Source organism: Crocodylus siamensis, chromosome 6, assembly GCF_052110815.1.
Source record: "Crocodylus siamensis isolate JL-2025a chromosome 6, ASM5211081v1, whole genome shotgun sequence".
In the NCBI taxonomy this organism is placed as follows: Eukaryota; Metazoa; Chordata; order Crocodylia; family Crocodylidae; genus Crocodylus; species Crocodylus siamensis.
The window spans coordinates 20,015,216-20,042,899 of record NC_143400.1 but is presented as its reverse complement, the minus strand read 5'-3'; the positions used below and the strand labels follow the sequence as shown (position 1 = coordinate 20,042,899).

Here is a 27,684-nt window from a genome sequence, read left to right as displayed (position 1 = left end):
TGCTGTAGCTAACACAGTGTAGACAGTGTAAGTAGCATCTATTACACTTTGTGTACATACACTCACAAACATGCACACACGCACAATAACCACACTACACCCACAGATTACATTATACATTATCTACGCTATATTACATCTAATATATGATAGCATATCAGATGCTATTGTCTAGACACTTGTATACAGTAGATGTACACACTACACCCACACCCAGCCCGTTATACACTATCTATACCAGTGCTTCTCAAACCACCTGATGTGGTAGACCGGCAATTTTTTTTTCCAGTGGGCCAGGGACCAGTGCCTGGTTCAACTGGTGGCAGCAACTGCATGCAACAGCACTACACAAATGCGCAACCATCCGTTTCTTTCTCTTTCCTCACCTCGCACAACGTGACGTCACCTGCAGTGCTGGAATGTACAAACTATGGCACTATGACATACCAATGTTATGCTTCTGAAAATATCTTTCTTTCCTGGCAACTCACTGCAGACCAGCGACCAGTGGCTCGTGGACCGGCACCGGTCTGTGGACCACCACTTTGCGAAGCACTAATCTACACTATACGTTACGCCTAGTAAATTATAGCATATCCATTGCTATTGTCCACATAATTGCATATAGTGCATGTATACACCACACACATGCACATTATACACGGTTAACTGTACTATACATCACATTTTATATATATAATAGCATAATCAGACACTGTCTACACAATTACATACAGTGCATATGCACGCTACACATGCATACACACATTGCAGCAACCAAGGGGGTGCTCCCTGGCTCTATGCTGGGTCCAGCCCAGTTCACCCCTCTTGTTCATTGCAGTGCAGATGATGAGAACCGGTGCATCCTTTGCTAACTTTGCAGACATCCCTGGCCTGGTGTGGCAGCACACAGGGCATGGCTGGGATTCAGCAGGCCTGGGATCCACTGCATGGGCGAGTCCAGACATAAGCATGGGTGCAAAACTCTGCCCTCTGGGTATGATAAAACACAAAATCCCAAGGTGAAATCCAGCTGGGGGAAGGCCTGAAGATGCTGGGGGTCTCAGAGGCAGAAGGTAGGAAGCCAAACTGTTCAAGTGCATCTACATGTGCGCTTTAATGCACATTAGCCTATTTTAATGCACTTTAAAGCATCACTAAAAAATCTGCGGTTTTTAATGGGCACTAAGATAGGCCAACATGCATTTTCGTAGTCCCTCAATGCACAGACTAGATTTAAACTAAAGTGCATTAATGCATGTGTAGACACACCCCAAGAGAGGAACTGAGTCTAGAGAAGACACGCGCACACCACCTCCCCCCATGTAAAAAAAAAAACAAAACAAAAAACCAAAAATAAAACCAAACAGTACTAAGCCACCTGGACTTCTGGGTTCTCCCCGCAAGCACTTCACAAAGCAGCAGGAATTAACCCATTTGTTCCCCCTGGGCTTGGCAGCCCAGATGCCTGGGTCCGGCAGCCCAGATGCCTGGGTCCCATCCTGTACCCTCGCTTGTCAAGAAAAACAGCCAGCCTACGACAGCAGCTCAAAATTTGTAAAATTTTTTAATTACCCCAAAAAACAAAACAAAAAAACAGTACAACCATTGTCTCCCATGGAGACCAGACAGGCTGTGCCCCCCAACAAACCTTAATTACCCCCCCCATCATTACCCCTTGATTAAAACAGACAATGCAACCCCCCACCGAGAGGGGGGAATCTAACCATTACTATATAATCCCCCTCCCCTAGAAAATTAACTTGCCCCCCCCACCTTGAATAAAGTTCCCGGCATAGAAATACCCCAGCCTGGGGCAAAAAGGGCAGGGGAGAGGGCTATCTTGGGTGGGGGGGGCTGTCCACCCCCAAGAGAAACAGGAGAGGGGTGTCCCAGAATGGGACAGGGAGCAATTACTGTGTTCAATTGCCCCCAACCCCCCAGGGCACAACCCTACTGGTACAGTAGTCTTAAGTGCTATGTACAATTGGATCCTAAACCAGTTGAAACCCACCCCCTCCCCCTAACACTTACCCCCACCCCATCAATTTACCCCCCGTCCCCAGTGCCTCCCGCTGGTCTCAGTTGTCATCATCACTGTCATCAGGGCTGATGGCCGGGCTGGTGAGGCTGTAGGTCGGTGATGTAGGGCTGTAGCCAGGTGACGTGGGGCTGTAGGTGGAGCCCTTGGGGCTGGTGGGGCTGTAGGTAGGGGAGGTAGGGCTGTACTTTGGGCTGGTGGGGCTATAAGTTGGGGAGGTAGGGCTGTACTTGGGTGAGGTTGGGGTATAGACGGGCGATGTTGGGCTGTAGGTCGGGGAAGTAGGGCTGTACTTGGGAGTGGTGGGGCTATAGGTAGGGGAGGTGGGGCTGTACTTGGGTGAGGTGGGGCTATACTTGGGTGAGGTGGGGCTATACTTGGGTGAGGTGGGCGTATACTCGGGTGAGCTGGGGCTGTAGCTGGGGCTGGTCGGGGTGTATTTGGGGCTAGTAGGGCTGTAGCTGGGGCTGCTCGGGCTGTAGCTGGGCGAGCTGGGGGTATAGGTGGGTGACTGTGGGGTGTAGCGGGGGCTGGAAGGTGAGTAGCTGGGTGATGTTGGGCTGTAGCTCGGGCTGGTTGGGCTATAGCTGGGGGATGTGGGGCTGTAGTTGGGTGAGGTGGGGGTGTAGTTAGGTGAGGTTGGGCTGTAGCTGGGCGATGTTGGGCTGTAGCTGGGAGAAGTGGGGGTGTAGTTGGGTGACGTCGGGCTGTAGTTGGGGCTGGTAGGGCTATAGCTGGGTGACGTTGGGCTGTAGCTCGGAGAAGTCGGGCTGTAGCTGGGGCTGGTGGGGCTGTAGCTGGGGCTGGTGGGGCTGTAGCTGGGGCTGGTGGGGCTGTAGCTGGGGCTGGTGGGGCTATAGCTGGGGCTGGTGGGGCTATAGCTGGGGCTGGTGGGGCTGTAGCTGGGGCTGGTGGGGCTATAGCTGGGGCTGGTGGGGCTATAGCTGGGGCTAGTGGGGCTATAGCTGGGGCTAGTGGGGCTATAGCTGGGGCTAGTGGGGCTATAGCTGGGGCTGGTAGGGCTATAGCTGGGGCTGGTAGGGCTGTAGTTGGGGCTGGTAGGGCTGTAGCTGGGCGAGGTGGGGCTGTAGCTGGGCGAGGTGGGGCTGTAGCTGGGGCTCTGTGGGGTGTAGCCCCCAGGCGAGCGCGGCTCATAGGCGGGTGAGGTCGGCGAGTAACTGGGCGACATGGCACCACCTGCAGGGGCAGAAGACATGAGGTGGTAAGACAGAGGGACAGAAGGGGACACCCTGAGGTGGGGGGGGCAGGGATAGGCACTCACCAGGAGAGGGGATGTAGGGGCTGGAGGGGCCAGGTGAGCCAGGCGAGCCGGGTGTGGGCGACCAGGCTGGCGAGTAGCCAGGGCTGAAGCCACTGGCATCTGAGGCAGCACTAGGGGAGAAGCCGGCGGCACCAGGAGTCATGCCGCTTCCTGCGGGGAGCAAGAGGTTAACAACAGGAGGCTTCTCCCACCCCTGAATCCTTCCTGCACCCTGCCAGGCCCTGCTCTGAAAACTTAGCCCCAGCCCCGCTGCACGCACCCACGCTGGGGGACCAGGCACCGTAGGCAGGGGTGGCCCCCTGGTTCCAGGGCGTCATGGCTGGCGACATCCCCCCCATGGGGCTTGGTGCTGACCCGAAGAACATGCCTGTGGCTGCAGGAGGAAAAAAAGGGGGGGGGGTTGGGAGGGCTCCCAGACACCTGGGTCCTCTCCTATTTCTGGCTTCCCTCGCATGGGAGGCAGTTGATGTCCAACCTCCTCCACCCCCCAACCCAGGGCAAGACCCAGGCTCCCACCCCGCCAGGCAGAGGGGACCCAGGCACATCCACACTCCCACCACCGAAACAGGGGGAACCCAGGCATCTAGACTCTTATGCCTACAAGAGACTAGACCAAGGTGCCCGGATTCTCACCCCCACAACAGAGCACCCAGGTGACCCAGCTCCCACCCCCATGACAGAGGGGACCCAGGCATGCGGGCAGCACGGGAACTCACGGCCAGCACCGCCCAGGCCGGGCAGGTTGGTGGGGATCTCCATGCCGAATTTGCACTTCTCAGCATCCAACAACAGGTCAAAGCAGCCAGTGCCAGCAGGCGCCAGCTGCCCCAGCATGATGTTCTCCGACACCCCCTTCATGGGGTCACTCTCACCATGTGCCGCTGCCTCCATCAGCACGTCCACCTGAAGGGGGTGCCTGGCTCAACTCTTGTGCCACCCACCGCAGCACCCCCCAGCTCCTGGCACACTGCCCAGCACAGGCCCCCATGCAGCTCCCAGTGTGCTGCCCAGCACAGGCCCCCATGGCTCCCGTCATGCCACCCAGCCCTGGCACTCACTGTCTCCTCAAAGGAACACTTCATCAGGGGCCCGGTGTCCTGGCGGTTGACGCCATGGCGTGTGATGGCCATGAGATGCCCACGTGAGGTCATGGTGTCACACAACAGTGCAAGATGCCGGTAGTTGACGTAGGAGCCATCAAAGGAGATGACGTGGTAGAGCTCCCGCTCCAGTGCCTTGCGCACTGCCTCGATGCCCAGTACCTGCCAGACCCAGGGTGGGGGGGGCAGAGGTCAGTACTGGGTGTGGACCCAGACATCCGGGCTCCCAGCCACCACCTCTAACCACTGGACCCCATTGCCCTCCCAGAGCTGTGGGGTCCACACCAGCCCCCAGCCCACCCCCAAGGCAACTCACAGTGAAGATCTCGACGATGTCATTGGAGGTGGTGCGCACGGGGTCCACGTCCTTCTCGCTCAGCACCCGCATAAGGCTCACACCATCCGTCTCCAGGATCCACTCCTGCAGCGCCTTGAACTCCCCGTCCTCGGTGATGATGATCTTCTTCTTGTTGTCCGTCTGCGGCAGGTGCATGTACACCTGTGGCGGGGGCGGGGGGGGCGGCATCACTCACCTATCCAGCATGCTCTGGGGCCTCCTGGGTCCAGGACACGCCCAGAGTAGTCCCTCTGTACTGCCCCTCTATGGGGCCTGGTCACCCTGACACTCACAGGCAACCATGTTATGCCCTCCATGCCCAACAGCCCCCACCCCCTTACCCACAACGCACCAGGGTTCCTATGCACCACCCAGCACCTTCATTACCCATAATACCCAAGGCTCCTATATCCTGACCCTCTCCCCAATTACTCATAATGCCCCAGAAACTCCTATAAGCCCCCAACACCCATTACCCACAATGCCTCAGGATTCCTATACCCACATTACCCACAATGTCTCAGGCAGTCCTCACCCCATTACCAGCAATGCCTCCCAGCCCCTATACCCTCCTAACCCCCTCAAATACCCCACAATGCCCCAGGAGTCCAATGTCTCCTTAACACTCTGAATTACGCACAATGCCTTGCCCTCCCATTACCCACAAGGCCCCAGGGCTCCCATACCGCAATGACCCACAATGCCCCCATACCCCCAGCCCACCCCAACACCTCCAGTTTCCCACAGTGACTTGCCGTCCCCCCACTACCCACAAGGCCCTGGGGCATCACCTTGCTGATCTGCTCGATGCCCTGCAGCGTCATGTCAGTCAGCATGTTAGACTCGATGCAGCGCAGGAAGACGTCGTCGTCCATCTTGTCCACCACCTCCTCCTCCTGCGCACAGTGGCAGAGACAAAGGGAGATGACCGGGTTCAGAGCCCAGCCTTGCCGCCAACCCCCCACTCCACAAACCTGTCCCACAACCCCCCAGGCACCTCCTGCATCTTGTTCTCATCGCTGTTCATGATGCGGATGCGCAGCACGAGCTTCTCCGCATTGTCGTCATTAAAGATGCAGTTCAGGTCGTCCCCAAATCCTGCGGGGGATTGAAACGGATAGGCTAGGGCTGTGCACCCATCCTGTGCCCCCCCCCACCCCCAAGCGCCCAGCCCCGCAGCTACCAGCATTGATCTTCTCAGCTATCTGCTCCATGGTGAGCTTGCGGTCAGTCATGTGCTTGCGGTCCAGCTCCACGCGCAACAGCCAGGGCGAGATGCGGCTGACGTCAAAGTCGGGCATCTCGTAGTAGACGTTGACCCATTCCTGGTCCTCGGCTACCACCGTGCTCTGCGGGCTTGGGTCATAGTAGATGGCCGTGTTGGCTGTCACCTTGCGCAGTGTTGTGTGTTCCAGGCGGCACAGGATGTCCTGGGGGGAAGGGGGGAGGGGGTGAGTAGCTGGGGGAGCCCGCTGCCAGGTCTGCTGCCCTGAGTGACCGACCCGAGACACCTCCATGGACATGGTACCCCAGCCCCAATCCCCCAGAGACCCCCCCCAGACCCCCAACCCAAGACACCAAACCTAACCCCCTAGAGATCCCCACCGAAACGAACTCCACAAAACCCCAACCCCCAGACACCAACCCAAACCCCCTGGAAACAACCCCATGGACCACCCCCTCACCTGACCATAACCCCATAGATGCCAGCCCTAACCCCCAGAGACCCAAGTTCCCAGCTCTAATCCCCCAGAGACACCCTCACAGACCCCACTAACCTTAACACCCACAGACCCCAATCCTAACCCTCCAGAAACACCCCTGCAGACGTGAGACTGCAACCCTAAACCCCCAGCAACCACCACAGACCCCCACTGTAACCCGCCAGGCTCCCATCCCCCGGAGACATCAACCACAAAACCCCAGAGACTGAAGACACCAACCCTACCCCCAGACACTCCCACAGACCTGAGACCACAACCGTAACCCCAACCCCCTAGAGACACCCCGCCACAGACCTTACTGACCTGACCCCCCCCCCCCCCCGACACCCTCACAAACCCCAACTGCAACCCCCCAGAGGCACCACCCAAGACTGGAGAGCCCAATCTCCCAGAGACCCCAGACCCCAACCCTAAACCCCTGCCCCACCCACTTTGATCCCAGTACCTATGGACCCTGCCCCCCCCCCCCAAGCCCTGCGCACCCCCCACACCCCCTTGTGGACTCCCATTTCACACAGACCAAACCCCACTCCCCACCTGGCACTCCGGCCCCAGAGGCCCCCACCTTGGCACGCTCTCGGCATCACGGGCGCTCTGGCCCAACAGGAAGACAGTGAGCGAGGGAGTCTTGGGCTTCTTGGAGATGTTGATGAGCTCCTTGAGGCGTGGGACACCCAGCGTCACATTCTTGGCCGACACACCGGCGTAGTGGAAGGTGTTTGAGGGTCATCTGCGTGGCTGGCTCGCCCAACGACCTGCGCCGCCAGAGCCCCCACCATCTCCCCGGGGTGCGCCTGCCATGCGAGGCAACAGGTCACCAACTTGCCCTCAGCCCTGTAGGACTAGGCAGAAGTCCCACCCCCGAGTCCTACAAGCTGTGCCTCTTGAAGCCCCCGCCCTCCAACTCTACAGGCCCTGCCCCTCTTGGGAGCCCCACCCCCAATTCCTATAGGCACTGTTGCCAGCCCTGCAAACCACACCCTTGAAGCCCCAGTCCTGGAAGCCCTGCCTCTAATGCTAATGACCCCAGTCCCTGGGTGTCTCAGCCCCTGGAAATCCCACCCCCAATCTTACAGGCCCTGCCACCTTGAGAGTCCCACCCCCAATCCTACAGGCCCCATCCCCTGAGAACCCTACCCCCTGCTTCCAATCCTACCAATCCTACAGGCCCCACCCCCCTGGGAGACCACCTCTAATCATACAAGCCCTACCCCTTGAAGCTGCACCCCAACCCTACTCACCACACCCCCTGGAAGCCCCCTCCACACTTTACCAGGGTTGCCCTACAGACCCCACCCCCAACCCTACAACAGGCCACCCCCACGACTCACTATGGCCTGGTTGAACTTGGACTCGATCTCACCCAGCAGCCAGTCGAAGGCCTGGGCGCTGAGCCGGAACTCCTCGATCATGCGGCGGGCGCAGAGCGTGGAGCGCAGATGGATGTTGAAGAGCAGCGTGGCGTTCTCCTGCGCCTGCCGGCTCAGCGGGTCATCCCCGTTCACGATCACCAGCTTCTTGCTCAGCTCCTTCACCCCTGCGCCCACCCCCAACAGGGATCAGGACTGGGTCCCCCTAAGCCCCATCCCCAGCCCAATCAGACCCCATCTCAAGTCCAAACCCCACCCCCAGATCAACCACTCACCCACCCTCATCCATCCAGGCCTCCCCCCAACCAGTTCCCATTGCTCCAGCCCCAAATCAGACCCCACCCCACCCAGCACTCCCACCCTGCTCCAAGCTCTGCCCTCAGTCCAATCAGACCCCATTTCCCTAGGACAAGCCCCACTCGAGTACCACCCCCTAGCCCAATGTCCTGGGGAGATGGAGTCTAACTGGACAAACCATGCCCTCAGATTAAACCCACAACCACCCCCACAGCCCACCAAAGCCCTGGCCAATCCGATGCCATCTCTGATCAGATCCCCACCCCCTCCAGCCATCCAAGCCCTGCCCCCAAGTCCCCTACTCCAATCAGACCTCATCTCCCCAAGACAAACCCTGCCCCGCTCCCCCCCAGCACACAGAAACCCTGGCCAATCAGATGCCACCTCCAGAGGGACCCCAGATCAGAGCCCCACAACCATCCAAGCCCTGCCCCCAAATTCCCTAGTCCAATCAGATCCCACGTCCCCAGGACAAACCCTGACTCTGGATCAAACCCCACTGCCTAGTCCAATCGGACCCCATCAACTCAACTCCCAGATCAGACCCAACCCCCCCATGACACATCCCAGCCCCACTCCAATCAGACCCTGCCCAAGCCCTGCCCCCTCACTTTATCTAAGCTCCCCCAATCAGACGCTACTGTCCCAGCATGCCCCCTGGGCTCACCTTCCACCACCTTGATGGGGTGCAGGTCGGAGGGCAGGCGCGCGTTGACATGGAAGATCTTCTGCGCGTTCCAGATCATGCGCAGCAGGTTGCAGGGCAGCACCACCTGGGGGCGGGGCCAGGAGGGGGTGTAGTCAGGCCAGGAAAAGGGGTGGGGTCAGTCCCCCCTCCAGCCCAGGTAGGCAGCTGTCAGATGCGACCATGTCTGGGGAAGAATGGGAAAGGGGCAGCAGTGTGGAATGAGGAGAAGTTCATCCCCCTAGCTCAGGATGTCTGGGTTCTCTGAGGCTCTGAAGGGAGAGCAAAACCTTATGGGTTAAAGTAAGGGGGAGTTTTAACCCAAAAAGGGAGTGGGGCAGGGACAGCCCTGAAGCCAGGGTCCCTGGGCGCACCTTGCTGTCACCAGTGGGGAAGATGACCCTCAGCACCTCGCGATCCTCGCGCATCTTCTCAAACTCACGCTCCAGCTCATTCTGGATGTGGGCATTGCTCAGTATGTCCTTCACCATCTCCTCCTGCAGGGTGCGCCGCAATGCCCGCTCATTGGCGTAGTCGAACTTGAACCTGAGGGGGCAAAGGGTGGGGGGGAGGGGTGGTCAAGGCCTGGTTCTGGGGTCTCCCCTGCCCCCCCCAGCAAAAAAAAGCACCAAAATGCAGCCATTTCTGGGGAGGAACAACTGAAATGCACCCAGGTCTGGGGAGCGGGCTGCTTGGTGGATGGGTATAAATCACACCCCAAGATGTGCCCAGCTCTGGGATGCAACTGGCTCTCTAGTAGGGCCAAAATGCAGCCAACTCTGAAGCTATGTAGGCTTGTAATGGGTTTTGCTAGCACCAAGATGCGCCCAGTTCTGGGGTGTGATATGCCAAGGCTGCGTAGATAAGGCCCCAAGATGTGTGCAGTTTCTGAGGGGTGGGGTGCAGGACATGCTGGGACCTCGATATAACGTGTCTTGAGATGCAACCAGGTCTGGTAGCTGGATGCACCCAGCTCTGGGGAGGGGTAAGCTGACAGCTAAGTATTACAGCCAGCTCTGGGGCTGAACAGGCTGGTAACTGGTTATACAGAGAACAAGATGTGCCTAGCTCTGGCAGGAACATATTGGTAGCTGTGTGTACCAGGTCCCGAAATGCACCTAGCTCTGGGGAGAGCCTACTGGTGGGCCGGATATATCAAGCTTCAAAATGCACCCAGTGTTGGTGGGAAGCAGGCTAGGTCTATTGAGCCCGAGATGCTCTCAGCTCTCAGGAAAGCCTATTAGTGGCTGAGTGTACCAAACCCCAAGATGCACCCAGCTCTGGGGTACAGCAGGCTGTCAGCTAGGCGAGATGCACCCAGCTTCTGGGACAGCCTACTACTGGCTAGATATACCAAGCCCCAAAATGCACCCAGATCTGGGGAGGAGAGGGGGGGAACCAGCTGCCAGCTGAGTGTATCAGGTTCCAAGATGCACCCAGCTCTAAGGAGAGCCTTCTAGGAGCTGGGTGTATAAAGCCCCAAGATGTGCCTAGTTCTGGGGGAGAGCAGGCTGCCAGCTGGGTGTATTGAGCCCAAGATGCACCCAGCTCTGGGGAGAGCCTGGTAGTGGCTAGATATACCAAGCCCCAAAATACACCCAGTGCCGGGGGGGGCGGGGAAGCAGGCTGCCAGCTGGATGCATCAAGCCCAAGATGTGCCCAGCTCTGGGGGGCTGCTCACTTCTTCTCGAAGGCCTTGTTGGAGGGCTTGAGGGTGGCAAGGTTCTGGAACTCGACGCTCTCGCCTGCCAGCCCGTCCTCGCCGTAGCGCAGCTGCACCACCTGGTTGATAGAGTTGCGCACTGTGGCATCGTACTTCACCATCACCGACTCCATGGACTTGATCAGGCGCCGCTGGATGTAGCCTGGGACAGGGGGAGAGAGTGCGACTAGTTCTGGGGTGGGTCATGGCTGAGTATAACAGGGACACAGTGCCAAAATGCAGCCAGCTCTGGGGTGGGAAACAGCAGATCTTTATAACAGCCCCTTTGCCAAACAGACACATAACCACCTCTGGAGCAGGGGCAGGTGGTTATACTGGGGCCTCCCCATCTCACTCTGCAGAGATGCAGCCAGCTCTGGGGTGGATCACGGTTGTGCATAACAGGGACACCTCATACAGCGCCAAAATGCAGCCAGCTATGGGGTGGAATGCAGCTGCCCAATATACCAACCACTTTACCTAGCACAAAATGTGACCACTTCTAGGGTGGGTCACAGCTGGGTGTAACAAGCACCCCTCACACTCAGTGCTAAGATGCACTCAGCTCTGGGGTGGGTTCTGGCTGTGTACAACAAGCACTCCTCACTCGATGTTAAGATGCAGCCACCTCTAGGGTGCATCTCAGCTGTATAACAAGCAGCCCTCAATGCCAAGATGCCTCCCCCTCACCTGTCTCAGCAGTCTTGACAGCCGTGTCGATAAGCCCCTCACGCCCGCCCATGGCGTGGAAGAAGAACTCAGTGGGCGTGAGACCAGCCAGGTACGAGTTCTCCACAAAGCCGCGGCTCTCAGGGCCATAGTCATCCTTGATGAAGTGGGGCAGGGTGCGGTGCTTGAACCCAAACGGGATGCGCTTACCCTCCACGTTCTGCTGCCCCACCACCGCGATAACCTGGGGAGGAGGGAAAGAGGGTGGGGGGGTGTTACCTGCCAGACATGCCTTAACCTCTATCTTTCACCAGATATGTGCCCACTAATGGGACACAACAATCAGGGTCTCCAGACTGGCACTGAAATACAGCCACCTCTGGGGTGGGGGGCATTTATCTTTTCCCCCTTGGACAGTGATGCGCCCACCTCTGGGGTGGAACAATCGGGGGGCTCCAGGCTGGCAATGAAATGCAGTGCGCCTCTGGGGTGGGAGCAGCTATCCCATGTGCTATGGGTGGGTGGGGCCATCCAGAAGCCCTTTCTTGCCTAAAATGGCCCTCCCCCCTCCCCTTTCTATTCAGGGGCAGGGCTAGTAGACACCCCATCCTGTCCCTGTGTGGGGGCAGGACTAGTCTCACCTTATTTCTCTCTCTAGGAATAGACCCCTCCCCCAGTCCTGCCAGACCAGGAAGTCAGGTGGCAATATGGGCAGGGCTAAAATGAGGCCCTGCCCACTTCAGGTACCAGATCAGGGTGGGGTGTCTGCTAGGGGAAGAGCTAGCAGGCCCCACCCCCATCACACCCAGAAGCCTGGCAGCTGTGAGGGCAGGGCTAACTAGACTCAACCCACTGGGCTTCTGAACCAGGAAATATGGCAGCAATTTGAGGATGGAAACTGTAGGCTCCACCCCACTGCCAGACCAGGAAGTCATGGGGCACAGGCCACACCCCCAAGTTTTCAGAGAGAGAAGTTACATAGCAATATTAGTACATGGAATTGGCATAGGCCATCCTCCCATTTCAACTGGGAAGTGACACAGCAAAACAAGGGCATGGCTACAAACAGGCCCCGCCCCCCAGTACCAGAGAAGGAAGCAGGGGGCAGGGCTGGGGGTGTTGAGCCTGGCCTTACCTGGGAGATGTTGATCTTGGAGCCCTTGGCGCCCGACACCACCATCGACTTGAAGTTGTTGTACTCAGACAGGGACTTCTGGGCCGAGGAGCCCGTCTTGTCACGGGCGTCGTTGAGGATGCGGTTCACCTGGTTCTCAAAGGTCTGGCGCAGCGTGTTGCCTGGCGTCGGCTCCAGCTCATTGTTGTGGGCCTTCTCGATCACCTGCAGGGGATGGGTGGGGGGCAGGAGTCAGGGACACCCCCGTGTACAACAGGACCCCAAGATGAGACCAGCTGTGGAGTCAGCTGTATAGGTGTCTGGGTATAACAGGACCGGAGATGCGCCTGGCTCTGGGGGTGGACCGTGTTTGAGGCTGGGTGTAACAGGACTCCTGAGATGTGCCCAGCTCTGGGATGAGCCATGCTGGCAGCTGGGTATATAATAGGACCTGAGATGCACACAGGTGTATCTTGGGGTGGGCCATGTTTGAGGCTGGGCATAACAGGACCTTGAGATGCAATCAGCTCTGGGGTTGGCAGCTGGGAATAATGAACCCGGGACCTTGAACCATAGGGAGATGCACCCAGCTCAGGGGGGTGGCTGGGTGTATCGAGCCCCTGAACGCCATCACGCAGCCCCTCCAGATGCCTAACTCCCCCCCATCCAACATGCATGATCAGAGGTCAGGAAAACAGACCTTACGACAACAGGCTGAGAGCCATTGGGCTCTTTAGCCTTGAAAAGTGCAGGCTCAGGGGTGATCTGGTGGCCACCTATAAGTTGATCAGGGGTGACCACCAGGATCTGGGGGAATATCTGTTCATCAGAGCACCCCAAGGGATGACGAGGTTGAACGGTCATAAACTACTGCAAGACCATTTCAGGCTGGACGTAAAGAAGAATTTCTTTACTGTCCGAGCCCCCAAGGTTTGGAACAGCGTGCCATCAGAGGTGGTTCAACCACCTACACTGAACACCTTTGAGAGCAAATTGGATGCTTATCTTGCTGGGATCCTATGACCCCAGCTGACTTCCTCCCCTTTGGGTGGGGGGCTGGATTTGATGATCTTCCGAGGTCCCTTCCAGCCCTAATGTCTATGAAATCAAAACTAGCCCTAGCTCCACAGCAGCACCCACCTACCTGCCCCCCAGCACATCTCTAAAGTCCCTTAAACTCCCCTCCAGCCCCCAAAGACCTCCCCTAAATTACAAAGCCCCACCCCCCGCACCTCGATGACATCCTGCTTGGCTTTCTTGATGGTGTTCTGGATGTCTTGGTAGGTCTTGGCGTCAGCGATGGAGTCTCCAATGCCAATGGTGTGACCTGGGGCAGATGTGGAGGAGATATTTAGCACTGGGGGGGCGAAGGGGCCTGGAGGGGTGGGTTCAAAACACCAGCAACTCCCAGCCCTGGGATATAAAGGAGTCCTGGGCTTTTACTCGTCACCAGCTGGTTCCTGGGAGTGGAGAGGAGACCCTGTGGCTAGGTTCCAGCCTTTGAGGGCACCCGAATACCTGGGTTAGCTGCTTCTCCAGCACCCAGTACTTCACCTACTCAAACTGGGAGGATGCTGGGAATGGTGTGGGGAACAAGGGGTCTCCTATACCCCCAGCTGGGGTGGAAAAGGCTGCGCCCAGGGGTCTGGGGGACATAGCTGGAGTGGGTGTCAGCTGGAATAAGGGATGCACAGGCAACCCCAAGGGTGGGGCTAAGAAAAGGCCCCATCCTCCCACTACCAGACCCACTAACCAATCAGTGAGACAGAGGCTGCATTCTCTACTAGCCCCTGCCCCATCCCTAGTATAGGGGCAGGGCCTGACATAGGTTCCACCCCTTCTGCTACTGGACCAGGAAGCCAGCTGGCAGTGTGGGGCAGAGCTAATAACCCCCACCCCTTGTGCTGCTGGACCAGGAAGTGATTTGGCCACATGGGGCAGGGCTAGGAATAGACCCCACCCCCTCCTTCAGACCAGGAAGTGAGGAGCTAATTGGGGCGGGGGAGGGGGGCAGGCAGGAAGAGAGAGGTGCTAATAGAGGGGAGGCCACAGGACTGACCCTCAATGAGCAGCCAGTTGTTGATGACTGTCTGGATGTTGCTGTAGAAAAGACGGGTGACGTCGTGGCCCATCTCCAGGTACGAGATGTGCACCAGGGAGCCCGCCGAGGTGCCCAGCGACTTCTTGCACAGGATGCCCATGATCAACTCCCCATTCTCCACAATCACCTGCCAGAGGAGGAGAACAACGACAAGTGAGGGGGACAGAGACATGCCTGGGGGCAAACCCCCCCCCCCCACACACACACACACAAGAAGTGGCTGTGGGGAGGGGTACCTTGGTGTCACCAGGGGAGATGTGCTTGTAGGGCCCGCTGTCCTCATCATCAGGGTGGGTGCTGTGGGTGCGCACACAGTTGATGTGCCCAGGGATGATGAGGGAGAACACCTGCTTGCCCGTCCAGAGCGGGCGTGGCTTGAGGATGGCCGGCTGTGGCACCTTGCCGTCCCAGGTGGACAGGAACATCAGCAGGTTCATCACCTCCCCCTGCAGGGTAGCATGGGATTAGGGGCATCACTAAACCCAGTGATGCCCATAGTCTGCCCAATGCTGCCCACTCCTTCCAGCAACTGCTATGCCCCAACCCCAAGACCTTCTACTGTCCCCCAAAAGACCGTCTTCCAAGCCAGTGATGCCCATAATCTGACCAGTGCCTCCAACCCCCCCATAACCACTTTACCCCAACACTGAGACCTTCCACTGGCCCCCCAAAACACCCCCAAACCAGTGATGCCCATAGACACTGCAGGGCAATTTCCCCCCCACCCCATAACTGCTGTACCCCAACCCTACCTTCCAGTGCCCCCAGAAGACCACCCTCCCCAAACCCAGTGATGCCCATAATCTCCCCAGTGCTGCCTAGCCCCCACATAAACTGAACCTTGAGGCCCACCACCATCTCTTAAAATCTGCCCCATCTCCTCTGGATCCCAAATCCCACCCCCTCATAACCCCAGCAGCCCCCATGTCTCATTGCCTTCCCCCCTCCAATCACCCTCCTTAGGAGGAAAGGTGTTAACTAGTGGGGGAAGGGGGTGCCAATTTCCACCCCCCACCCAGGGAGGTCCCCAGCCCGGCACAGCACGGACCCGCTCCAGGAAGACATCGCGCTTGGTGAACTTGCGGACAGCCGTGAGCGTATCCTGCACAATGCCCATGACGGGCCGGTTGGACTGGGGGGTGACGATCATGCGGGGCACCATGGCCAGCTCCTGAATCTCCGCCCGTGTCTCCAGCGACTGTGGCAGGTGCAGGTTCATTTCGTCCCCATCAAAGTCAGCGTTGTAGGGGGTCGTCACGCTGGAAAGAGGGCAGGAGCGGGCAGCCGCATGAGGGCGAGGCGGTGAGAAGGCTGCAGGCCAGCCAGGTCTCGCCTGCACCCCAACCCATAGGTGTTAGCAACCCTCACACTTCAGAGAACAAGGGCAAGGCAGGTTTCTAAACACACTAGGCCTCACCCGTGGCTCTGAGGGGCACCTCATAGGTATGAGATATCTCTTCAAAGAGCAATGAGCACGGTAGGCTTCTAAACCTGCTAGGCTAACCCTCCGAGGGGCGCCTATGGGTCTAGGTGGGGTGCAAGGTAACTTCTCAGCGCACAAGGGCAAGGCTAAACCCACTAAACCTCGCCCAATGCAATGAGGGGCACCTCATGGGTGTGAAGTACCCTCACCTCAGAGGACCATGACAAGACAGGCTTCTAAACCTGCTAGGCCTCACCACCCCACAGTAGGCATGGGGACACCTGACAGCCCAGCTTGCAAATAAAGGCCCAGGTTTTGGGGGAAATCTCGCCCTTTTTGTATCTGATGTTTCCAAAACAATTTGTCTGAGCAGTTTTCCAGGGGGAGCGGGGTCTCTGAGAAGAGAACTTGGATTCAGATGAATGTCCTATGTTAAAAATAAATGTCAGCAACCTGACAAGCAGTCCTGTGACCTTCTGGGAGGCACGGGGGGCTGGGATGCTGGCAACTGGGTATAATTGGATGGGAAATATGACCAGCTCTGGAGTGGGCAGTCTTGGCAGCTGGGTATACTGGAACCTGAGATGCACCCAGCTCTGGGGCGGGCCATGTTTGAGGCTGGATATCCCAGACCCCCAAGCTGTCTCCACAGCACCTAAGTGAGGCAGAGCCAGGAGGAGAGTGCCGTGCCCCCGTGGTACCTGAGGTTGAGGCGGAAGGTGGACCAGGGCAGGATACGGACCCGGTGGCCCATCATGGACATCTTGTGCAGCGTGGGCTGCCGGTTGAAGATAACAATGTCCCCATCGCACATGTGGCGCTCCACCTGCCCAACAAGGGAGTGGTGAGCTTCACCCCATACCAGACACATCCCCCCAATGCACTGGGGACACCCCTCAGCTCCCCACCCAGATGGGACAAGCCCCCTCCCTACCTTGTAGCCTATCTGGAGGTGCAGGTCACTGGGCTTGGGGTGGAAGCGCAGGTCAATGCGGTCACCGTTGTCCCGGATGATGTACTTGGCCCCAGGGTACTGGCTGTTGCCCCGGCGCACCAGCTCCTGCAGTCTGGTGCGGGGGGGAGAGCACACAGGAAAGGGGCCATCAGCCTCCTCCCCACACCATCCAGCACCCCAGCAGTCTCATACCAGCCCCATTGCCCTGGGGTCTGCCGCCCTCATCCATACCCCCCAGGGTGCCCCCCATTCCCCTACCCCCACCAACACCCTGGACTCCCACCTCCCTGCCCCTCGTACCCCATCCCAGCCCCCCCTTCTCACCCCCTCTCCCAGCTACCAGGGACCTCCCCCAGCTTGACCCCCACCTTTTCCACCTCCCCTCCCAGCCCTTAGAGACCCACCCCCCTTCACCTTTCACATCCCCTATGGATCCCTCCCTTCATCCTTTACCACCCCCTTCACTATCACAGATACTGAGGACCCCTCCTTCACCCTACTATCCCTTAAACCCAGCGCCCAGGGACCCAAACCCTGGCTTCAGACCTATCCCCCCCAGCCCCCAGGGACTCCATTTTACCTCAGGACCTCCCTAGCCCCCAGGCACCCCCTACTTCCCCACAACAGCCCCTTCTCAGCACCCCAAGCCCCCAGGTATCACCCCCACTCCCCTTCAGCACCTCCCCAACAGGGTACCCCATTTCCCCTTGGCACGCTCCCATTTCTCCTCAGCACCCCCTGCAACCCCCAGGGACACCCTCCCCATTACCCCTTATAACTGTGCCCAGCCCCCAGGGACCCCACACATTTCTCCTCAGCACCAATACAGCCTCCAGGTACCTGCCCCCTCCCCTCACATTGTCCATCCACTTTCTCTCTCCACTGCCAGCCTCCAAGAACCCTCTCCCAGGCACAGGAGACCCCTCCCATCCTCCCCTCCCCTTCCCACCTCCCCAGCTCCAGACCTGTCAATGTTGAACGGGGTGACAATTTCAGCGAAGGTCATGTTGGCAGCGATGGAGCGGGGAACGCCCACCTGGTCAATGCTTAGGTTGGGGTCGGGCGTGATGACAGTGCGGGCCGAGAAGTCCACACGCTTGCCCATGAGGTTCCCACGCACGCGGCCCTCCTTCCCTTTCAGCCTCTGCTTCAGGGACTTCAGGGGCCGCCCCGACTTCTGCATGGCCTGAGGGGGGTGCGGTGAGGAGAGGGTTAACACAGCCTTCTGGCAGGGAGCAGATCCCAGCATGCAATGCAGCACAGCCCCCCTTGCATGCAGTGCAGCTGCAGACTTATCACAGCATTCAATGCAGCACCTTAGTGCAGTAGGGGGCCTCCCCCTGCAGGCCCCACTGCCCACTGGGGCTGGGGAGCGCTATATCCCAGCATATTTTGTCCACAGGAGAAGGGCTGGGGGCCCCTTTCACATTCCCAGGGGCTCCTATCCCCCCCAACCCTCAGAGCCTCTATCCCAGCATGCCTTGGCCCCCACAGGGTGCATCCCAGTAGCCCTTATCCCAGCATGCTTCATCCTGCCCCAGCAATCCCCACCCCAGCATGCCCTGCCTCACCCCACAGCCCCTATGCCAGCATGCCTGGTGCCCCAGCTCACCCGGGGCAGGCCAGGCAGCTCATTGTCCACCATGGTGGCCACATGGAACTGCAGCAGCTTGACATCCTCAGCGATAACATGGGCAGCCGCCCCATTCTGCTCATTGCGCCGAAGCTGGTTGTTGATCTTCACGATGTCAGCCAGCTTGTGGGTCAGGTCGTCCTGGCAGGGGGTGTTGGTTGGTGCCGAACTGGAACCCATGTGTCTGGGCTCCACCCCCACCAGACCCGTGCCCCCCTCCCAGAGCAGGGGAAAAACCCAGGCATCCAGGATCTCAAGTCCCTGTGTGCAAACTCACTGCCCCTGTCTGGTTCTCACCTGGTTGCGGGCTGAGCCTTGCATGACGACAGCAGGCCGCACAGAGAGCGGGGGCACAGGCAACACAGTGCACACCATCCACTCAGGCCGGGCAAACTTGGGGTCCATGCCCAGCACCAGGCACTCGTCATCTGCAATACGCTTGAAGATCTCATGCACCCGCTCAGGGCTCAGTAGGATCTTCTTCTCCTGTGAGTCCTCATTCACATGCTTCCACTCAGCGTACAGCTCCAGCCCCACACGCCGGATGCGTGGCTGGTAGCGCCCGCACCCACCATGGCCCTGTTGGAGGGGAAGCGGAGGGTGTATCAGACCTAGCTGGGCACTGCACCGGGTCCCACCTTTGCAGGAAAGGGGTAGGGGGCACAGGTCAGATGGGCCCCCACAAGCCCTGCACTCCCCCTCATTTGCAACCCCAGGTAGGCAGCCCTCCTCTTTGCCCACCACCCTCACTAGGCTTTCCACCCATGCCTTGCTGGCACCCCCCACACCCATAAGCAGCCCCAGCCTCACCCCCTTACCCATGCATGAGCACCCCAGCCAAATTCTGCCCCCACCTTCACATGGGCACCCCCACCCCAAACACTCCCACACCCACACATGGGCACCCCCTACTAGGCCCCCCCACCTGAGGCAAACCCCACCACATAGGAACCTCTCACTCAGGCCCTGCCCTCCCCCCAGGCCCCTCCCCCCATCTACACCTGGGCACCCCCTGCTAGGCCCACACCCCCTCACCTGCACTTTGGCAGCCCCCCACTACCCCCCTATCCCAGGCACCCCATCCCATATGAACACCCCCAACCTAGGCACCTACCCACATGGACACCCCCAGTTAGGCCCCACCCCAGGCACCCCCACCCACACATGGGCACCCCCTATCCTCCACCCTCTCACTCCACTAAGCTCTGCCCCCTGCTGGGTACTCCCTTGCACCAGGTAGACTTAGCAGTTTATAGTGCATTGTGCCTCAGGATAATTCAACATGGACCAACTGGTCCAGTCCATCTTACTCCTCCCTAGACGGAGACCCCAGGGCGCAGTGTGTGTGTGTGTGTGTGTGTGTATGTATGTGTGTGTGGGGGGGGGACGACAGACCCCCACAACAAGGGGGTGATACAGGGTGCCCCCTCCCCCCAGCTCACCTTCTCCTTGGTCAGGTCCTCGTCGCCCTCGGTCTGCTCCACCCCGAACTTGTTGTCCATCTCCTCACCCCCCTCACAGATGTTCTTGCCCTTACACAGGTCATAGACATGGGTCAAGCGCTTTTTGGGCTGCCCCTTGGACTTGCCCAGGATGTCTTTGATCTTGGGGTTATTCTAGGAGAAAAAGGGGGCATGGAATCTTTGAAACATCCTTAGATACCACCAACCCCAGCAACCCATTAGAGGGGGGGCTGTGGCAGCACCCACAAGGGCCACTTTAAGGGCCTCAGCAGGCTGCAAGGCAGCCTGCAGAGCAAAATCAGGCAGTTGCATGATAGCCAGCAGGCCACCCAATTGGAGCACGGCTGTATACACGCAGCCTCCAACATGCATCCAGCTGGGGTGGGCCATCTCAGGTCCCATTATACCCAGCTGCCAACGCAGCACACCCCAGAACCTGTTGCATCTCAGGGTCCTGTTATACCCAGCCTTAAACACAGCCCACCCGTGAGCTGGTCACATCTTGGGGTCCTGTTACACCCAGCCTCAAATGCAGCTAGAGAAAGAGGAGGTTCCTAGAGACCCTGGGGGGGGGCGGGTCCTAAGCCACAGGGAGATGGCTTGGCCTAGGGAGAATCATAGAAGTCGGGTCAGAAGGGACCTTTTGGATCTTCAAGTCTGACCCCCTGCCTGGGCGGGAGAAAAACTGGACTCAAATGACTCCAGCCAGGTAGGCATCAAGCCTCTTCTTAAAGATCCCCAGGGTAGGAGCCAGCACCACTTCCCTTGGAAGTTGGTTCCAGCTCCCAGCCGCCCTGACTGTAAAGTAGTTCTTGCAGATGTCTAATCTAAACCTACTCTTCAATAATGTGTGTCCATTGTTCCTTGTCATGCCAGGGGGCGCTAGGGGAAACAGCATCTCCCCCAAACCCTTCTGGTCCCCCCTAGTGAGTTTCACCAGGTCCCCCCTCAGCCTTCTCTTGCAGAGGCCGAATAGGTTTAGGTCCCGCAGTCTTTCATTGTAGGGTCTGCCCTGTTGTCCCCGGATTATGCAGGTGGCCCTCCTCTGGACCCTTTCAATGTTGTCCACATCCCTCCTGAAGTGGGGCGCACAGGACTGGATGCAGTACTCCAGCTGCGGCCTGACCAGTGTCACATAGAGGGGGAGGATCACCTCCTTGGCTCTACCCAAGATGCACCTGTGGATGCACAACAAGGTGCGGTTAGCCCTGCCAACCGTGACCTCGCATTGTCGGCCCATGTTCATCTTGGAGTAAATAATGACTCCAAGATCCCTTTCTGCCTCCGTGCTCTCAAAAAGGGAGTTTCCCATTCTGTAAGTGTGCTGCTGGTTTCTACTGCCTAAGTGCAGCACCCTGCGCTTGTCAGTATTGAAACACATCCTGTTTATGTTAGCCCACCCCTGCAACCTATCCAGATCTTCCTGCAATCTTTCCCTACCTACTAGCATGCTCACCTCACCCCAAATTTTGGTATCATCAGCAAATTTAAACAGGTTGCTTTTCACCCCGTCATCCAAATCACTGATGAAGAAATTGAATGGCGCAGGCCCAAGGACCGAGCCCTGGGGGACTCTTGCTGCCCACTTCCCCCAGGTCGAATATGACCCGTCCACCACCACTCTCTGAGTACGACCCTTGAGCCAATCTGCAATCCATCTGACTGTGTAGGCATCAATGCCACAGTTGCCTAGTTTTTTTAATGAAGATGGGGTGGGAGACGGTGTCAAAGGCCTTGCTGAAGTCTAGAAAGACTACGTCCACAGCGACACCTGCATCCATTGCGTTTGTGACCTGATCATAGAAGGCAATCAGGTTGGTCTGACATGACCTGCCCCTAACAAAACCCTGCTGGTTACCCTTGAGCATCATCCCTAAAGCCAGCCCATCACAGATGTGCTCCTTGAGGATCTTCTCAAAGAGTTTCCCTAGGATTGAGGTAAGACTGACAAGTCTATAGTTGCCCGGGTCCTCTCTAGTCCCTTTTTTGAAGATGGGGACCACATTAGCTATCTTCCAATCATCTGTCACCTGGTCCGAGCACCAAGAGCGCTCGTAAAGCCATGCCAAGGGCCTTGCAATAATCCCAGCTAGCTCCCTCAACACCCTGGGGTGGAGAGCATCTGGAGAGCGAGGCCAGCCCAGGACAGATGAGAACTGGCAGTGACAGGCCAGGAGATGAGCCCAGCTGAGTGAGGGGCTGCCTAAAATAAGATCCTGGAGGTACAGATCAGCCCAGTAAGAGACAGCTGTCTATAGTGGGACCCAGTAGGGATAAGTAGGAAACCAGTTACTGCTACACTGACACCACGGAATCCCAACTGGTCAAAACAAGCAGGGCCAGAGCCAGAAACAGGCTGAAGGTCCCTCCAATGGGGCACCGGAGAACATCACTGTCAGACAAAAAGGCAGGCTTGCTGAAATGATGAAGGCTGAAACCCAGGGGAGGTATCCTACAAGGGACCTGCCGGGGAAGGGGGGTGGTGGGGGCTGCCAGTGGCAGGGCAGCCCTCCAGAAAGGCCACATCAGTGCCTCCCTAGTGAACGGCAAGGATGACACACTGGGAAAGCTTCAGCCTGGATGGAGGCGTTCTGGTGGAGGGGAAAGGCTAGGGGAGCACCCCCGGAGAGAAATGCACCAGGCTTGGGCAGCAACACAGAGGCTGAGAGGGCCTGAGGCCCAAAGCTTGGGAGAAAGAGGCTTGGGCGAGATCATGGAGGCCAGGAGGGCCCGAGGCCAAAATCAAAGTGAGGCCTAGTGGGCCATAGGCCAAGAGTGAGGCCCACACATATCGACAGTCACCTGAGGCCCGTGGGGTGTAGGGCCCCGTAGCCCCAGTGAGGAGGCTGAGCAAGAAGGGCTAGAAGCCAAATGAGAGGCAAGAAGCCCAGGATGTGTATGCAGGTTGAAACCCCAGTAAGGGGGCAACATGGTCAAAGCAGGGACACCCGAGGCCAAGTTTGAGCCAGAGGCCAAGCATGGCCCAGCAACAGGGCCAGGGGAGTTAGGAGCTATTACAGACGCCATCTGCAAGGCATGGGAGATGGTAAAAGGAGGTTGGAGCCATGTACAATGTCCTCAGCATCAGGACATTAAGAGGACAGCCTCCTGGCATTTTTCCACCTGGTTCAGGTGCATTGGGGTAAGGCAGGGCAGACAGCCCCAGACAGGTGGGGCAGGGGATGGTCCCGTCACAGGGTCTCAAACATGGAGAGTGGGGAGGAATTGGGACCTGAAGCCTCCTTAGATACCACCACAGTGACCAGTTCGGGGTTTCTGGGCAGGTCTTGAAGATAGAGAAGAAAAGGAGATGAAGGTGGGGAGAGAAAGGACCTGGATAAGGCCAAAGCCTCCTTAGATACCACCAGAGCCAACGTCTTGGGGGTGCAAAAGGGGTCTTCTGTGTCAGATCCATTCTTTCCCCACCTTCATATGCAACTTTGAGAAGAGCCATTTTGGTAGGATGCACAGAAATCCTGCAGAGAGGAAGGCCTGGAGGGGTGACTTGGGCCAGGCTGGGAGAGGAGCAAGGGGAAGGGGGCTCACCGAGTCAACCAGGAGTTTGGAGCAGAAGAAGCAGACACAACGGAGGATCTTCATGGTCTTGCCCAGGAAGCCGACATGGAAGACAGGCTTGGCCAGCTCAATGTGGCCGAAGTGGCCTGGGCACTCTGTCATGTTTCCTGCAGGAGTGGGGAAGGAGGGTGAGCAGAGGGTCCCCTGGCTGGCTGTGAGGGTGGGGAGATGAGCCAGGGGCCTGTCCCTTCTGGGGGAAGAGCCTGGATTGGGCTCATCTAGGCTCAATCCAAGGGCTCTGGGTAGCTCAGGGAAGGGGGGAGAGGGGTACGCTGACTGGCTACATGGGCAAGGGAGGGGGCATCTAGTGGGGTCCTGACTGGATAGGGGGTGGGGAGATGGACCTGGGTCCTGTCCTCTCTGGGGGGAGGGGGCTGGATTGGATATGGAGTCCCATCTGGGCCCAATCCAGGGGCTCTGAGTAGCTGGGGGGGGGGAGGGAGGGAGCGGGGTGTCCCAACCAGCTAGATTGGCAGGGGAGGGGACATCTAGGGTGGTCCTGACTAACTGGGGACAGGAAGGGGACCCCAATCCTGTGGGGGTGGGGTCAGGGGCCCATGCTGGATGCACTGTGAATTTTGCATGCAATTAATATGCACATGTTGCTATGCCATTTACCCTTTCAGAACCTCACCCCGCCCCACCTTCAAATCCAGAGGGGCAACAGCCACCTGAATATGTCTCGCCACCAGAGTTGGGCACATGAATGAGGCAAAGCAATGAGAGCATGATGTGGTGGGGAGGCTGGTACCTCTTGACCCCCTACCCCACACCCATAGCTGGCCCCTGGCTCACCTGCACATGTCTGGCAGCGCCCAGTCCTCTCAATCACCCCCTGGCGGGGGTCCATCAGCCCCCCAAGCTTGGGGCGCCCGCCCTCTGTTGTCTCGGGGTACTTGATGCCCCCCTCCGTCACCGACATGCGTTTCTGGGGAAAGAGAAAGATGTGGATATTGAGCATGGGAGGGCAGAAGCAGACCAAGCTGGGAAACTGAGGCAGGAGAGCCAACCCCCCCAACCACAAGGCTCTAGGTATCCTGAGCTGCATGGGAAGGAGCGGTGCCAGCAGATGGGGAGGAGGAGAACAGCCCAAGGGGGGAGCTTGTTGCTACAGGTAGCAGCAGTGGGGACTCAAGGTTTTTGGAGGAAAGGGGCAGGAGGCATGACTGGTTCCTGAGTCTTAGGGGCTGGAGGCCACAAGGAGAAGAGGCATGGCAGGGAAAAGACCCCGTCAGTGCCTGCTCTCTACTGGGGACAGAAGGCACCGCAAGTCAGATCAATACCAATCCTTAGTCTTCTTAGCCTCCAGGAGAAATGCCAGTTGAAGTCTCCCCTGGGTTTTTCAAGACAAAATACTAGGAGCATGGGAAGGCACCTGCCTGCTCCCAGGGTGAGAAAGGCACCTAGTGCCCTCCTTGGATTGGCTACGTACAGCCAAGGGGGTTTAAGGTACTGCTGCCTCGGGGGGGGGGGGGGCTGAAAACTGGCCCCCCACTACAGCAAGACCTGGTCTCCTGGCTCTCCCCAGTGCATCCCCCCCACAGAGCCCTATGCCCACCCCCTCCAGTTTGCCTCTGTCCTTTCCAAGGCAGGTGCCTCCAGGTCTCCCAGCCCAGCCCCCAGGCACTGCACCCCCCCCATAGCTGCCCCCTAGCCCCAAAAACATCCCCTCTCCCACACTGCAATCCCCCTTCACCCCACTCCAGCCCCCTCACCACCACAACCACTTCAACCTGGTGCCCTATACCCCACCCCCCAGCACTGTATTGGTCTCCCCTTCTATTGCAGCCACCCTCTTACCCCAATGCACCCCCCACAGGGCCCCCTACTGCACTGCCCCCCTCACCTTGCACCTGTTCACCCTACCACAGCTGCCCTCATCTCAAAGCATATCCCTATCTCACCTCTTCGGCACCGTCTTGGCCTCCCTTTCTACTGCAGCCCTTCCCTCACCCCCAAGCACCCTGTTGCTTCCCACCCCCCACCACAGCTCTCCTTCAACCCCACGCACCCCACTACAGTGCTCCCTGCTGCACTGTACCCCCTCCCCTTGCCCCCATCCACCTCCCACAGTGCCCCAGCTACATTGCACCCCACTTCCCTCCCACCCCAGCCCCCCGTCACCCCATCCTCTGACCCCAACCCCCCACTCCATGCACCCCCTGCTGCACTGCACTGCCTCTTCCCCACTTCACGTTCCCCTTCTCCCACCCCATGCAGCACTGCACTCCCTTCCCCACATAGAGCAGTACACCCCTTCCCCATTCCATGCACCCCCTACAAGTATTGCACCCCCCAGCCAACTGCAACCCTATAACACCCCTTCCCCACCACCCCTACAGCACTGCTGCACCCGCCGCCCCCTCCTGCAGCGCCCCCTGCTGCATTGCACCCCCCCTTGCATTGCATGCCCCTCCCCCTCATTGCAAGCCCCCTCCCCCAGCCGAGGGACCCTCACCATCTCATCGGGGCTGAGGATGCCGAACTGCACGCGCTTGATGGTGCGCAGGGGGCAGGCGCTGTCCCCGGAGGGCGCGCCTCCATGCATGGCGCCGGCTCACGTGACGCTTCCTCCGCTCGGGGTGGGAAAAAAGCCTCCAAAGAGGCGGGAAAGCCCACCCCCCCAGGGGCACCGAGACCCCCTGGAGAAACAACAGCAGGGCGAACCCCCAGATACCCCGCAACGTCACCCAACTGTACCTCCCTCCCTTCCAACCACCCCCTCCGCGCTCCCCGGCGCGACTAAACGCGCCGTCTCTCGGCACCGCCCTATATAGCTTCGCCCGCCGCTCCGGGGGCGCTAGAGCAGGCGGGCAGGGGCGGGCGCAACCACGCCGGGCAACAGGGGGGAAGCGAAGCCGGTGGACGTAAACAAGTACCCGGCCAGTACAGGGGTGGCCCCTCCCAGCTTCCCCGCCCTGCCTGGAATTCTTTGGATTCACCCTTGCCTTGATTTTCCTTTGGGAAGCAAAAACAGCGGGCGGCTGAGCGCGAAGAGGGGTTTGGAGGTCTCCCCCCTCTCCCCCGCGCTACATGGTACCGCTAGCCTAAGGATTGTTTTTCTGGTTTGGCGTTTGTTGCGTCATGCATATTCATAAGTCCCACTCCCGAAAGTGGCCGGAGATGGCCGAAAATGGCTGAAAAAGGAGTTTTCGCGCAGGCGCTCTTGCGCTGTCGAACGTTCCGGCTGCGGCCTGTGCCACCGGGGTTTCGCGTGGGCCCTGAGCCCGCCTGGAGGCGCCTGAGCCCGGCCACACCGCCTAGGAATGGCCGCGGCTTGGGCCTACTTCTGGAGCGGAAGCTGGGGGGTATCGCAGGATCCCGGGAAGCGCCCTGCTACTGGAGGGCAGCGATCTGTGATGGGGCTGGGGACCCCCCCGATTTCGGGGGAGCTGTGGGGGAGGGAAGAGACGGGTTGGAGGTCCCTTTAAGGATGGGCAAAATTGGGGGCTTCTGGGGTAGAACGGGGGCTAGGGCAGGTGGAGGGATCTTGGGGCAAGGTGGGGCAGAAGGGGCAAGATGCGGGTGTTGGGGGTCGGGGGACAGGGCAGGCTGGGGCAGGAGCGGGGGCTCGGGGTAGGAGAGGAGGGGGTCTGGGGTAAAACTGGTGAGTGGGGGGCAGGATGGGTGCTGCAGAAAGCAGGGGGATCCGTGGGGGGCAGAATTAGGCCCCTAGGGCAGGATGGGAGCTCACCAAAGGCTTTGGGGGCAGGTCCCAGTTGGGGGGGGGCATGATGGAGGCATTGGGGGAATGGGAGGCCCCAGCCTGAGGAGCAGGTGAAGGTGGGTTGGGGAGATTGGGGGGGGGGGCTCCAGATGGGGGAGGAAGGTGGGGGGGAGTGTGGGTTTAAGGAGGGGGGGCAACTGGGATGGGGGGCAGAAGATCCAAGCTGGGCTCCTGGGAGGGGGGTCAGGGTCAGACACCTAGGGTCACTGCTGGGGGGTTGGGGATGGGAGGGGGGTGGCCATGGAGCTTGGGGCACCCTGGGGAATGTGGGTAGGGGGAGGACCTGGGCAGTAGGTGCAGCTCCCCTATGTAAGCACTAGGTGGTGCCAGTGCACATGAAACGCCACCCCCCCAACCCCCCCCCCCCCATGGCTGCAGGGTCTGGGGTCCACCCCTTTCCCTCCCAGAGCCAGAGATCCCAGGTGTCCTGGCTCTGACTCGTCTGCCCCCGCCCCGAACCCAGGTGTCCTGGTGCCCCCAGCCCC

The 27,684-nt window shown here is 58.9% G+C and overlaps 1 protein-coding gene across 1 annotated transcript; it reads right to left on the bottom strand.

The window, feature by feature from the left end:
• Positions 1 to 1,596: 1,596 nt before the first annotated feature.
• Positions 1,597 to 26,219, bottom strand: POLR2A (RNA polymerase II subunit A). The gene is given in 31 exon segments (XM_090052709.1): positions 1,597 to 3,238; positions 3,324 to 3,473; positions 3,583 to 3,696; positions 4,040 to 4,226; positions 4,382 to 4,585; positions 4,740 to 4,922; positions 5,552 to 5,656; positions 5,758 to 5,858; positions 5,944 to 6,190; positions 7,022 to 7,204; positions 7,206 to 7,238; positions 7,240 to 7,278; positions 7,816 to 8,021; positions 8,819 to 8,924; positions 9,211 to 9,382; positions 10,518 to 10,701; positions 11,229 to 11,451; positions 12,343 to 12,546; positions 13,554 to 13,648; positions 14,381 to 14,549; positions 14,659 to 14,868; positions 15,471 to 15,681; positions 16,547 to 16,671; positions 16,780 to 16,912; positions 17,766 to 17,986; positions 18,413 to 18,574; positions 18,731 to 19,012; positions 19,876 to 20,049; positions 23,443 to 23,579; positions 24,268 to 24,400; positions 25,931 to 26,219. Coding segments are annotated over 31 exon segments (5,940 nt in total). The 5' UTR covers positions 26,021 to 26,219; the 3' UTR covers positions 1,597 to 2,081.
• Between the last annotated feature and the right edge of the window lie 1,465 nt (positions 26,220 to 27,684).